This window comes from Xyrauchen texanus, chromosome 16 (assembly GCF_025860055.1).
Source record: "Xyrauchen texanus isolate HMW12.3.18 chromosome 16, RBS_HiC_50CHRs, whole genome shotgun sequence".
In the NCBI taxonomy this organism is placed as follows: domain Eukaryota; kingdom Metazoa; phylum Chordata; class Actinopteri; order Cypriniformes; family Catostomidae; genus Xyrauchen; species Xyrauchen texanus.
The window spans coordinates 35,014,860-35,029,771 of NC_068291.1; the positions used below are offsets into that span (position 1 = coordinate 35,014,860).

Consider the following 14,912-nt stretch of genomic DNA (forward strand, 5'->3'; position numbering starts at 1 on the left):
TCATTTTAACAGAAGTGGCACGTCTCTGCTGAATAGTCTCTAGTGGGGTGTAGTGGTTAAAGATGTTGGCCAGATGCCAAAAGGTTGCAGATTCGAATCCCGCAAGGGACAGTCCATAAACAACCATCGCTATGCCCTTGAGCAAGACATTTAACCCCAGGTTGATCCATGGGGGATTGCCTCTATTAAGTGTATAGGGTTCCCACAGTCATGAAAAAACTATCAGGGAATTTTAATTGCATGCTTTCTACTACAGTGGACAGATCTTTAAAAGCCATTTTCTGACAATTACATCATTTTGGAAACACGATTGGGGGTGATTATATTCTTGATCTGAAGTAAAAATAAACATTAAAATATTTTATTTAATAATGACATTTTAGAGGATACATTTTTATTTCCAGGTATGGAGAAATTAGTAAAAAAATCAAAAACATTATTGAAATTTCAATATACTGTAAATATTCTAGTTATGCTTTGTTCTTAAATATTTAATCATCTGGAAATGTATCTTTGTCTGTAAAATCTGTCTAAAATGGTTTTAATATCATTATCCAGTAGTCATAAAAGGCTGAATGAAAAGTCATAGTGAAGTTATGGAAATTCATCGGTCAAAAAAGTAAAAAAATTAAATAAAACATGTAAGTGTATTGCAAGTCTGCTTAGTCTTCAAATCTTTGGATAAAAGTACAAACTAAATGACAATAAGGTGACAACACATACGGCATTGTAGTATAATTTATTATGCTGATTTGCTAATATCCTACCTCTTCCCAGTTTCCTAACCTTTAAGATAAACTCTCTCCTCAGGTTGGCGAGCTTTTTACCCAGTTTGATGAGAATCCTCAGGGGGCCGCGTCCCTAGCTCAGGTCCACAAAGCAGTACTACTGGATGGGAGGACGGTGGCAGTGAAGGTGCAGCATCCCAAGGTCCAGCGGCAAAGCTCCAAGGACATTGTTGTGATGGAGGTAATTACCGGGGGAGCTGGGCGGCCGATACCCGTCTTCTGATGGTTAATTCACATGCTCTGTCATTGTCACACGCCTATGTGTAGCTCGATCCTTCTAAGGGCCTATTCACCTCCCATTAGCGCTTAAAAAATAGAATCCGTCATTCAACCTACAGTTTTATTCATTTCATTTTATTGCAAATAGCCCTTTGTCCATGCACCTACAATTCCATCTGTATCACACATAATTACTTTATTACAGTCAGATCTAATAGAGGAGTTGTTTGTTTAGAGGTCTGGGCCTTAGCCTTGTGTTTATTTTTGTGGATGTTTGTTTGTGTGTTCAGTTCCTCCTGCAGGTTGTCCACTGGTTGTTTCCAGACTTTGCTTTCATGTGGCTAGTTGAAGAAGCTAAGAAGAACATGCCTCTTGAGCTGGACTTCCTGAATGAAGGTCGAAACGCTGAGAAAATAGCAGACATGCTCAAGCAGTTTGACTTTCTCAAGGTTGGTAGACGAAACCCAAAAGTGCTGCTGTGATCTGAGAGAATATTATTGATCTTTAAGACTCTTTGACTCTTTGATTGTCAAATTGGTGTTGTTGAAGGGTAAGGGTAAAAACTGTGCCATGTTTTACTCATGTTGTTCCAAACCGGTATGATTCTATTTCTTCTGTGGAACACTGAACAAAAAGTTACAGAGAATGTTTACTAAAATCCATAGAATGAAATTGTATGAGGGCACATGTAGTCAAGCTCCAGTAATGTAAAACGTATCATAAATGTATTCCATACAACTTGTGCGCTACATTCCAAGTCTTCTTAAGCCATGCAATAGCTTCTTTGACTGAAAATCTTGCTCTCTGTCATAGTTCTCAAATGTCACTTGCATATCTGCATATTCAAACTTGCCGTCTTTATACAACCAATGTTTGGTTGTTGTATCATTAACATATAACATGTCACGACATGTCTTCAAGTACCATATCTGAATATATGCCAATGAGATTTAAGTGCTCTGCAGGAGAATAACATTTTTTATTCCTCACACAAAGCTAGCTTATATCTTCAGAAGACTTGGAGTATTGAACACATGTCTCTATATGCATTTGGATTTCTGTTTCCCCTTGAAATGCTGTGTATAGTTGGAGAACTCTAAGGGAATTTATTGACCACAGGGCTCGACAATAAGACCTGCCGAGTGGCCAGGGGCCAGTGTGAGAGAGATTCAGGCAAGTTGCTAGAACTGTCACTTGCCCTATTGCGCCAGGGCTGAGTTAATAGCATTTTATATATACGTTTTAGTAATGCAAAGGGACAAAGTGCTAGTATTGTTCCCACAGTAAAAAAAAAAAAGTGCCTATTTCTCAAATTTTTCACCTTTAGAGATGAAGCGTAATTAAAATTTATTAAACTCTTGGTTGGAAATTACCTGTTCAGTATCTGAAATTTAAGTATAGTGGAATTCATATGTTTATTACATTCAGCCAACAATCAAATCTTGAACTCCGTGACTAATTCTTTGATCCTGCTTGTGAAAACACTACTCATGGCCCAAAAGTTGACAGCATGACTAAACGGGTTACTGAAATATGCTTCACTAAACTCTTAGCTGAAAAACACATGTGTTAATGGTAGGAGTGCTGAGGTTAATATGATGTTGTAACAATATAAATGATGGGCAAGGAAGAGGCAGTAACCGGACGAACCATCAAAATAACGTTTAATGAATAGATACAAAACACAAACACACATGGCAGCTACGTGTGTTTCTCTCTCTCTCGAACTTCCGCGTCCGGCTCGGCTTTATCCATCTCCTCGGCTGATTAGCCCGATTGGAGGTCGGCCATTTGCACTCATGGCCCGGCTCCTCGTCACAGATGTATTTATGGGGTTGTGTATGGCCGGCACCGGAATTTTTCTGACAAGTATATGAAAACAATAACTTCTATATTTCAGCAGACCTCAACAGAGAGATCTTATTTTATGCATTTTGTTCAAGCTTAATTTTTTCATTTTGTAAGGCAGTTGTGAACGAGTATGCAAACTTACACTACAAATCCCATTTAAACACCATACTACCTTCATCTGATTTCACCACATACAACACACAACTTTGTGCAGTAAAACGCGTTTTCACACCGTCTCAGCTAGACGCCACTTTTCAGAGTACCTTCATATTTCTCCCCACAAAAGACTTTGCTAGGTAAATAATTTTTCATAACAAGTGCCAAATGCTCCCAGGCAAGTCCCCTTTTCATTTTTAATGAATAACAAAGAGACCTGGCTGGCCCTGCAGGATAATGAAAATTGCCTGGGTTTACACCCACAGATTTGTGCCTCTAATGCACACTATTAGTTCTGTCAAAACACTTGACAACCGAGCACAAGCCGCCATGTCGGGAATAAATCTGCATCAGCCTTCCACCCTGTAAAACAAGCGTGATTATACAGTGGTGGCATGACAGAGTCGCAGGCAGTTCGGAGCGTGTGGCGGTTCCACAAGGCAAATGCAGAGCTGAAAAATTACTCTGTTTACATGGCAAAACGGGTGATTTTTTATCGTTGACATTTGTGTGATAAAGAGTGGAGAGAAACCATGCTGAAACGGTGTTGCTGGTGGTGGCAGAAAAGCCAGGTCTTAAACTACGTGTCCACTGGTGCAAGAAATCCTTTCAATTCTGCTCACATCATTAGAGATCTGAAGCTTTGGGAGCGGGTCTGTATTAGTCGATCAATTAATCAATCATCATTTATTTTCATTAATAATTTAATCGATAAAATATTAATACAGCAAACAAAAGAAACAGGGAAGATATAAAGCATCTATGATGCTGATTCAGTGAGAGGAACACATGATCATGACTAAACAAGAATATATGATGTACAGAAATTATTTGAAGTTATGAAAATGGAAGGCTTCTAATTTGTTAGCAATTTAAAAAGAACTTGTAAGAGTTGGTCATATTGAATAATATTGAATCATTGAATTGGAAAACTACTGAACGTTTAGAATCAGGTGGAGCATTGGAAACACTTTCTATGAAGCCTAGATCATTATACAAATTATAATAAGTTATAACTACTCATAAATAATTATAACTACAGTTATAATACATTATAAGACTTCCCCTATTCAGAGTTATACTTAAGTGTATAATACATTATAACACAAGCAACACAATAAAAATGTTATGCAGCAGAAGCTAATAAAGTTAGAAAGAATCTTAAACATTCTTTCTTTCGTTCATTTTCTCCCACTTATCCGGGTCTGGGTAACAGGGGCAACAGTCTGAGCAAGGATACCCAGACCACCCTCTCTACAGCCACTTCAGTCAGCTCTTCCGGGAGGATACCAATGCATTCCCAGGCCAGCCTAGAGATATAATCTCTCCAGCTTGTCCTGTGTCTGCCCTGTGGTCTCCTCCCGGATGGACATGCCCTGAATACCTCTACAGGAAGGCGTCCGGGGAGCATCCTAAAAAGATATTCAAACCATCTCTACTGGCTCCTTTCGATGCTGAGGAGCAGCGGCTCTACTTTGAGCCCTTCCCGAATGTCTGAGCTCCTTACCCTATCTCTAAGGCTGAGGCAAGACACCCTACGAAGGAAACTCATTTCTGTCGCTTTTATCCACGAGCTCATCCTTTCGGTCACTATCCAAAGCTTGTGACCATAGATGAGGGTAGGACTGTAGATCGTCTAGTAAATCGATAGGTTGGCTTCAGGCTCAGCTCTCTCTTCAACACGACTGACCATTACAATGCCTGCATAACTGCTGGCACTGCACCGATCCATCTCTCTATCTCACGATCCATTTTCCCATCACTCGTGAATATTTTCGTGGAATTTAAAATTCCCACTATTTAGAAGGTCCTCATGGTGGCGCGGTTATTCACCTCAATCCGGGTGGCGGAGGACAAGATTCAGTTGCCTCTGCTTTTGAGACAGTCAATCCTTGCATTTTATCATGTGGCTTATTGTGCATGACACCGCGGGTACTCCCAACATGTGGAGCCTCATGCTATCCGTGATCCACGCACAACTTACCATGCACCCATTGAGAGTGAGAAAAACTAATTGCGACCATGAGGAGGTTACCCCATGTGACTCTACCCTCCCTAGCAACCGGGTCAGTTTCGAACTTGTGACTCTAGGGGTGCAAGTCAGCATCAATACTTGCTGAGCTACACCAGCTCCCAGAATCCGAGATGCTTAAACTCCACCACCTGGCAGCCACTCATCTCCAACCTGATGGTTTGTCATTGAGGGTTTCTCAACCCCTGTGCTTTAGCCACTACGCCACCACCACTACTCCTTTCTGGTTCAGATCGGAAAGGCCATTCCTCCTGATCACACCCTTACAGGTTTTACTGTCAAGTCCCTCAGAAGAACAATGTAGTCTCCAACCAGGGTGCCTTCCAAAAACCCCACCCAAAAACTCCAGGAAGGACGGATACTCAGAACTGGTGTTTGGCACATAAGCACAAACAACAGTCACAATCCGACCTCCAATACAGAGCCTCATGGAAGCGAGAGCCTCACCTCACCCCTGGGGCAACTCCAGAGTAAGAATGAGTCCAGCCCCTCTCCATGAGTTTGGTTCCAGAGGCCAAGCTGTGTGTGGAGTTAAGCCTGACTATATCTAGCCAGTACTTCGCTATCTCCCAAACCAGCTCGGGCTCCTTTTCCACCAGTGCGTTTACGTTCCACATTCCTAGAGCCATCTTAGGTAACCTAGGATCAGTAGAAGCACTAAGCCGCAGGGCTGTAAGAAAGTCCACCTCACCCCTGGGGCAACTCCAGAGTAAGAATGAGTCCAGCCCCTCTCCATGAGTTTGGTTCCAGAGGCCAAGCTGTGTGTGGAGGTAAGCCTGACTATTTCTAGCCAATACTTCGCTATCTCCCACACCAGCTCGGGCTCCTTTTCCACCAGTGCGTTTACGTTCCACGTTCCTAGAGCCATCTTCGGTAACCTAGGATCAGTCCGCCAAGGTCCCTGCCATCGACTGCTGCCCGATCCACACTGCACCGGACACTTATGTCTCATGCCACAGGTGGTGGGTCCACGGCTGGGCGGTCCCATCTAGCTCCTTCAGGCTCTGCCTGGCTGGGCCTCATGGGTGAAGGCCCAACCCTCCCCAGGCCTGACTCCAGGGTGGGGCCCTGGTTTCCCTATTCCAGGTGAGGTTTCTGGTTCCTTGTTGTTGAAACTTATAGGGTCCTTTTGAATCGCTCTTAGTTTGTCCTCTCACCCAGGAGCAATTTGCCTTGAGAGAACCTACCAGGGTCAATTTCCCAGACAGCTCCTGTGCTCATTGAGGCACCCAAAACTCTCTACCATGGTAAGGTGGGGATTCAAAGAGATAACATAAATGTGTAATATACAATATACCATGTCAATGAGGTAAGATAAATGTGTAATATACAATACATATAAGTCAAAATTATATAAGGAAGGTATTTATAAAATAAGACTCCAGATAAGATGCACACATTAAAGTTTATTGAATAGAGTTCAGTATAGAATCAGTTTCATTTTACATTTTTTATTCATGGTGTGTTTACACCCAAGAAGACTGGCTACATGTGTAAAAAAATATGCTACGGATGTTTATAAAAAAACATTGCTTTTGTCACTTTACTTAAAACATACCAATAATATACTGTATATTATAAACATATATAATACATTATAACTTCTGCAGATAATATTGTTTGACGGTTCTGTTATAATGCATTATGCTCTAAGGTATAATACTTTAATAATGGTTATAGTCTAACCATGAATAGGTAAGTATTATAATGTATTATAATTGTGGTTACAATTATTTTATGTTAAGTTATAACATATTATAAGGTGTATTATGAGGCATTACTAATGCATAATAATGCCTTTACAATGTATTATAAATATGGGCATCATAGAAAGTGTACCGAGCTTTGTTCTGGAAATTAGTGCTGAATTCTCATATTATGTGGAGAGAGTTTTTTTATTATTATTTTAATTAGTGAGACTATTTATCAGAGTTATTTGAGTGATGCTTTGGATAAGCAATGATCTTCTGGAAGCTTTTGGAAGTGGAAGGTCATCTGAAGCATCAAGAAAGTCGTTTTCTCTGTCACAAGCCACTGCCCACATAGCTCTATGTGCAGATTATAGCTAATTCGGAGCAGTGATGAGATTATCCTTCACATGGAATATTAATGCTGTAACCCATTTTTGCTATGTCATTGTCATAAAGTAAAGAATAGCACAAATGGTTGGATCTGGGTATAGTTGGTATTACTGTCCGCTTGTGATGTATTTCTGAGAGATTCATTGTGCGATTGTGAACTGTCTATAATAAGTTTTAATATTCTTTCTCAATGCTTTGTTAAATTGTGTAACATTGATAGTTTAAAGCATTAGTAAACTTGATTTTTAGATTTTGAGTGGTGCTCGTCTGTGCAAAATGTTGGTATTTTTGCCTCTATATACTAGCCAACATCAAAAGAGCCCCCCCACCCCCTCACCCATATATCGTTTGCTAGGTGGATATCATACGTTCAATTGTATAGAAAAGTGATAGCACTTATACATTTATCATACGTGTTGAGATATCGTATGTGTCCTTAAAGGTGAAGTATGCAACTGTGTTTTATGTTAACAACTATAAGTAAGCCATTTACCTTCCCCAAAAGTATGAACACTGAGCCTCCCAGGCACTATCAAAACATTGAGGTTTATATTTTGAGCAGCCCTCTCAGCTCCACCTATCCCTTTCTAGTTCATCCTATTGGGTCATGGCTACTTATATTAAGCTGGTGGGAAAGGCCGATAACTGATTAATTGGCCAATACTCTTTAAAATTAATGAATGTAATGTTAATAAACTTTCTTATTGTTTCCTTACTATGACGGGCACAGACATACAAGAGCTTAGAGCCTACAAGGGTGCAAAATGAATAAGATCCCAGATGCAGTTTATTGTGCAACCAAAATTCCTATAATAACCAGAAATAGATTTGGTGAATAACGTGGGACTATTCGAATTTTGCCCATAACCGATTGGCAACGATTAATTGATATATCGTCTACCTCTAGTTGAGAATGTGTTCTCTCTTAAATTTTTCACAGGTCCCAAAGATTCACTGGGATCTTTCCACTAAGCGCATTCTAACCATGGACTTTGCAGAAGGCGGTCAGGTCAATGACAGAGAGTACATGAGAAAACATGGCATCAATGTCAATGAGGTAAGATAACACCCCTTATTTATCTCAGTAGAACTCTACAGCAATCTAAGTTCCTCATAAACACTAAGATCTGTTTCTCGACAGATATTAAACCATGCTCGTCACCATTCAAGATCGCTTGATCAGTAATTTCACTATTCTGATGTTAACTTCTCCATGGAATGCAAATGAAGCAATCACGTTTCATCCAAAGTTTCATGCCAGGGGTTCTGGAAGCATTGAAAACTGTTTTCTCTGCCTTGCTCTGAGAGGTTCTGACATCGCTGAAATGGAGGAAATTTGGTTTGATGAATTATTCCTCTCAGATTTCATTTAATTTTCTTGCCCTTAGCAGATGGACACTAAATTAAAAAAGGCTCTTTTTCATATTAATATCTTAATAATTATTCCATCGCGACTGCAGTTTCTTCTACTCCGCCGCTTTTGTCAGCACAAGGACTTGCTGTGAGATTGAGCGCCTTTTTAATTTTGCGCTTTCGCTAAGGTGACTCACGTCTCAGGGTTAATGCTGCTCTTAAACAATGGCTTTGGTTAGAAGTGTAGGCGAAAGTGCAGCACAATGGAATGGAGGCTCGTCGGAGTGAGCTAATCTGTAGTTAGGCCAGGAGAGGGGAGGGGAGGGAGGCAGATAAACTGGGGCAGGCAACAGAGGCGAAGTAAGACAAGCAAATCTTGGGGGGGCCCAGATGAGAACAGAGAAACGGATGCTAATGAACTATTGATCGATGAGCCAATGTCTGTCCACACAGGGATATTTTTATGTCAACATTGCAACTATGTTATCATTTTCTTGTTATTTGATGATGGTGAGTAGGGTAGAGTTATCTTTTTGACAGCCAGCTGGTAAAAGAGTTAGAGCTGGGAATTTTCTTTAAGAAGAACATATACAAATAAGCATACAAAAGACACTGAAGGACTTATTCTAACCTGAAACAGCGCTCTCGTCTAGCGGTGGGTGGTATGGCTGAAAAATTATATCATTAGATGAGTAATTTTATATCACAGTAACAGAGCATATCGCAATGTAGTTTTGTTTGGGAGACCAGGACTAATTATCAGAAAAAAAGAGAAAAGTATAACAGTTATGAAGCACAAAACAACAAAAATGGAAAAGGTAATGCACAAAAATATCTAAACATTGTTTTGGCCAACAAACCTGCCCTGATAAAACTGTGACAACATACCCCAATTTTACTTTCATGAAAAATACCTTTGTCATAAGAACACATTTAAACATTTCGATTCAAAACGAAAAAAATTTACTTTTGAAGGTACAATTCAAAAAACTTATTGTAATTTAATAGGGTGAACTAATTGTTTGAAACCAACACACAAAACGTCAGATAGTGAAAACACACATTTGCTCAATTGGACTTTTGACTCTTATAATTACTGAGATATAACTTCCCCAATTGACAACTAACTCCAGTCTCCCCTTTATTTAGTTACCATGTGGTAAGGCCTATTTTTAGATAAAGAGTGAATTTATTCTTTACAAATGACACAAAGGCTACTTGATCTCATTTGATTATTTTCCCTTTTTATTTGGAACTCGATGGACGCAAACCAAACAATGATTATCCATAACAAATGAATGATAAGTCTGGAATCAGTACAAAAACAGCTTCACATCATGTTCACTTGATTTAAAAATAAAAAAACTCAAAATAATATAAATAATATAAAACTGATATAAAACTGATTGTTCTGACTCTAAATTCTGACTGGATGTTGTAATATAGCCAGTATTCTTGCGTGGGAGACATTACGCTCTGTATTTTCGGATTTACTCTAACGTGTACTGTAAATAAAAAGGAGTGGTGGTGGTGTAGTGGACTAAAGCACATAACTGGTAATCAGAAGATCGCTGGTTTGATCCCCACAGCCACCACCATTGTGTCTTTGAGCAAGACACTTAATCCAAGTTGCTCCGGGAGGGATTGTCCCTGTAATAAGTGCACTGTAAGTCACTTTGGATAAAAGTGTCTGCCAAATGCATAAATGTAAATGTAAATGTAAATAACTTAAGTTGTCCTGCCCACTGATAGCCATACACACATATTTACCCTATTATAAACAATATATGGTTAGTTGAGATGAAATACTTTTGGAAAGTTGACATTTCTTGCGGTTAAGCATCGGTTGTAAACAGATCTTATTGTATCGTCAGCAGTGATTAGCTATTAGTGTCTCTAATAGCTAGCTCTAGAGCTGCTCCATCCAATTCACCTGCATGTGGTTACATGTGGTTCTGTGAAGTATTTATGTATTTCATCACAAAGCTTTCTTCCTCATATTCACAGTTAATTAATCACTGTTCCATAGAGGAGAGAAAAAGGGGTGATATGGAGGGAGGAAAGAGATAGATGAAGAGAGAGATAGAGAGAGTGAGTGAGAAAGAGAGCCATCTCTGGCCCCTAAAAGCCATTTGAACATGCCTGCTTTTGTTAAATAACTAAATGGGATCATTTTAGCACCTGCTTTGTTTGTGTCACTCTGTCATTATATTTCCTCCGACCTGTTTTGTCTGTCTAAATTAATATGCACAATTGCTGCCAGTTTGTTGTGCAAAGCTCGCTGAGGCTTTAAACAGCAACCTTTCCTTATCATAGTGCACCCAGGCATCAGTGAGCCTGACAGACAGGTAAACATGGCCTGAAACCGGTCTCATAAGCCACCGAGCCATGCTTAAAGGGCACTGCACACCTTTGAAAGATGGAGAAGGGAACTGTCGCTGAGTGGATGGGCACATCAAGCATTTATCACACTCCTCTCTCTCACACACACACACACACACACACACACACACACACACACACACACAGTGTACGTAGTATTTATTTCCCTTTACGCAGTGTCGTACACAACCACTGCTTGGATTTCTTCACCAATCCGTTTTTCTTTAAAGGGGTAGTTCAACCCAAAATCATGCTATTCCAAACCCATTTAACTTGAAAAGTAGATTTTAGGCAGAATGCTAGCCTCAGTCTCAATTCACTTTCATTATATTGATGTAATATCAATATAATATATTAAATGTGCAATGAAAGTGAATGGTGACTGAGGGTAACATCCTGCCTAACATCTTTTCTGTTTCATGAAAGATAGTGGTATGGGTAAATAAAAGATGACACAATTTTTATTTTTGGGTAAACTACCCCTTTTAACTGTCTCTTTGGTGATAGTGTGTTATAGGCGACACTGTTTAACTGATGTTTTCTGGTACAGTGTAGCAAATAAGGGTGGGTTTTGAAAGAAAATAGCGTAGCAATTTTATGCAGTGCCTTGAAAATGCAATCAAACGGCTTGGTTCATCAGACTCATTTGAAGTGGAGCAATTTAGCGAACACTTCCCCTTATATGTTCCCTCTCTCATTGTAATGTGGAATTTTGCTGCCTCTGAGTGAGTCTGAGCGCTTTTAAGAGGGTTTTAGAGGTCGGCAAATGAAAGTGATTGTGGTATTAGCAAGTGTGCCATGTGGCCACTCAATAGGGTTTTGCTAAAGAGTCGCTCTCTATTGGAACCGGTTGAAAAGGCAGAGCAGCCTGCTTGCTTAAAAAGACACTTTATTTTGAAATTGCAGCGCCGTGGGGGGTTAGCCGAGGCGGGGGGAAACAGTGCTGGAGGCTGCCAGAGGAAATGAGTGTGCTCTCTGGTAGGGCATAAGAGCAGCGGGACTTGAACACTATGGAGAGCATATTTCTCTGCCTTAAACTGCACCCACTGTCATGCTTTAGCGTGCAAGCAAACGGAGCACTTTATATTCAAAGAAATGGAGCAGAAATGCTTTTGAAATCCATGCTTTAGAATATATCTTCATATATATATATATATATATATATATATATATATATATATATATATATATACACACACATATAGGTGTGTCTGACAGTGAGGGAGTGTAATGCTACAATAGGTGGTCATTTAGCATAGTGGTTAAATATTTTTCCATGAAACTGAAATGGTGTGGGTTCAAATCCCACAATAGGTCATCTTTGTTTACCATTGTGGCCTTGAAGACTATAGGTTGTTGGGTGGGATGAATGTGGATGTATAAGGATGCTTTATCACCAAATCTATTCAAATAACAAACTGGACACATGATAATTTTATAAACTCTATTAAATTTCAGCATGTTGGTGCAAAATCCTGGCAAATAGGGAAAGACCCTTCGGGAAATTAGCTCTGTGAAATTCCAATCAGTGTTAGATTTCATACTGTCATTGTATTGTGTTGCTCCCATAGCATATGTTGACAAATGTTGCTAAAACAAGAAATTGAGGTATTGACCAGGGCTGTTTGATATTTTTGTAAATTAAAGGTGGATTTACTAGTGAATCATAGTGAGAAAAACCACACTATATTATGATGTCATTGCACATCATGTTAAATCCACCTTCAATTTACAAAAACATCAAACAGCCCTGGTCAGTTCCACAATTTCTGGTAATGTGATGAAGTATTTTCTTAACATGATGCCAGTTAATCAAATTAAATTATAAGGTACTTTCTCTTATGGCGTGCAACAGTGTCAACCCACTTTTTCAGCCGTATTTGTTCCAGAAATATTTTTCCCAATCATTTCATCCATAGGCATTTCATTAAATCCTTCATAAGAGTTCTAAGCCATGACCAAACCAAGCCGATCTTGAGGTGAATCATAACATTACAAACTTTGGTTTAAAGCAATACATTTATTTCCAAGTCAGCAACGGCCTTCGTCAGGATTGCCGACACATTCTCTCGCCGCGTTTCCCGCATCTCTTCCCAAAGTTCTCTAAATCCTCATGGTGGGTAGTGACTCGCCTCAATCTGGGTAGCAGAGGATGAATCCACGAGTCCTCCTCCGTGTCTGAGAATGTCAATCCACGCATCTTATCATGTGGCTGGTTGAGTGCGTTACTGTGGAGACGTGGTACATGTGGAGACTTCACACTATTCTCCACAGCATCCACACACAACTCACCACATGAGAGACAATGAGGAGGTTACCCCATGTAACTCTACACTCCCTAGCAACGGCACCAAATCTGTTGCTTAGGAGACCTGGCTGGAGTCACTTAGCATGCCCTGTATTCTAACTCATGAATCCAGGGGTGTTAGACGTAAGTGTCTTTTAATGTCTCCAGCCCTAGGATTTTGAATTATTTGACATATTGTCCTCCTAGAACATTTACAGAACAAAGTGTATCGAATCTCACCAGTTTATATCATGAAAAGTATTAAAGGGGACCTATTATGCTAATAAATAATACATTTGTACATAAATGTGAGTTGACAGTGCGTGTACACAAGCACCCTACAATGTTAATAGTCCACCCACTCTTATATTTCTATTAATCAAAAACAGTGTGTCAAAATGAATGGTTTTAATTTCTGCTCTAACGTGACATCACGTTAGATCAGGACTCGCCCACGACTGGTGACCTACTCCACCCTATTATCATAGATCCTCCCGAGTGATCTACACACAGTCTGCCATTTTTTTCCATGCTGGAGCAGATACAGTAAGAATAATGTCTCAGCTTCGTAAGCATAATACATTTTCTGTTGTTGGCTGTAAAAGTGAACATAAGAGTCTTCATGTACTCCCAGCATCAGAGCCACTGAAGACACAATGGACAAGGGAATGTTTTTGAAGGAAATGTGCCCCAAACATACAGAAATTTGTGTAGTGTGCAAATCATTTTACACCGGAATGCTTTGTGAATGCGTGTCAATTTATAGGAGGATTTTCCAAAAATGTGATTCTCAAGCATGGATCAGTACCAACTGTTGTGTTCCAGCTAAAGTTACCATTGTCTCTGATTGTATTCACGGAGACCAGAGCTATGTCGTTATTTTTAGCTTACTGTCTGTATAATTCATAACCACAGTTTATTATGCACAATGATTGTCTTTTTGAAAACTATGTACATTTTATGTGAACATAAGAGAGTTGTACTAATAGTGGAATGTTTACTTGCAAAGGCCAGCATTTCTGCACAACATATCAGTACCACGAGGGATGTTGGTTGCCAGACTGACTCACCACAGATGTGAGTGTCAGTTAACCATTCATAAACATCCTGGTTCATTCTCACAGTTGTGACTTCTGCTGGAGTCTCTCTTTCATCAGTGTCCGTCTCTGGTTCATACATATATGGCTAAACTCTGGTATTTATGCTGTCAGTCATATTGGTTCTGATTTGTTGTTGCTGAAGTATATGTAGTATGCTATCGTGACCGTCATTGGTGAGCCTCATCTTTTTATATAAACGTTTTTTGTGAAGCTAAATAAACATTAGCTAGCAATACTATGTACATTTATAACTAAATATCAATAACTTTTTTTAGCCAATTTTGTTGCTTGTGAAAAATCCACCTGAAGTGATGTGAGGCAGAGAGCAGACTTTTTCAATTTTTTTGACACTGTTCACAAGCTGTAAAGACACAGCTCTCTTCCTAAAAGGGGGCTGGGAGCAGCAGCTCATTTGCATTTAAAGAGACACACACAAATTGATTCTACCCAAAAAGAGACATTTACAACATGAAATAATAAATGATCCGTGGGGTATTTTGAGCTGAAACTTCACAGACACATTCTGGGGACACCTGAGACTTATATTACATCTTGTAAAAACGGGCATAATAGGTCTCCTTTAAAACTAGCAAAGTGTGCAGAGCTCGCCGTTCACACGACCGATACACAAACTTGAATTAGCCTTACCCTGTTCGTTAGATG

General features: G+C 39.6%; 1 protein-coding gene across 1 annotated transcript in view; it reads left to right on the forward strand.

The window, feature by feature from the left end:
- Positions 1 to 14,912, forward strand: part of LOC127656965 (aarF domain-containing protein kinase 1-like) — a 175,034-nt gene that overhangs the window by 107,359 nt on the left and 52,763 nt on the right. The window contains exons 5-7 of the mRNA XM_052145559.1: positions 811 to 969; positions 1,298 to 1,456; positions 8,068 to 8,184. Coding sequence (XP_052001519.1) covers positions 811 to 969; positions 1,298 to 1,456; positions 8,068 to 8,184 — 435 coding nt within the window. The remainder of the gene's footprint in view (positions 1 to 810; positions 970 to 1,297; positions 1,457 to 8,067; positions 8,185 to 14,912) is intronic.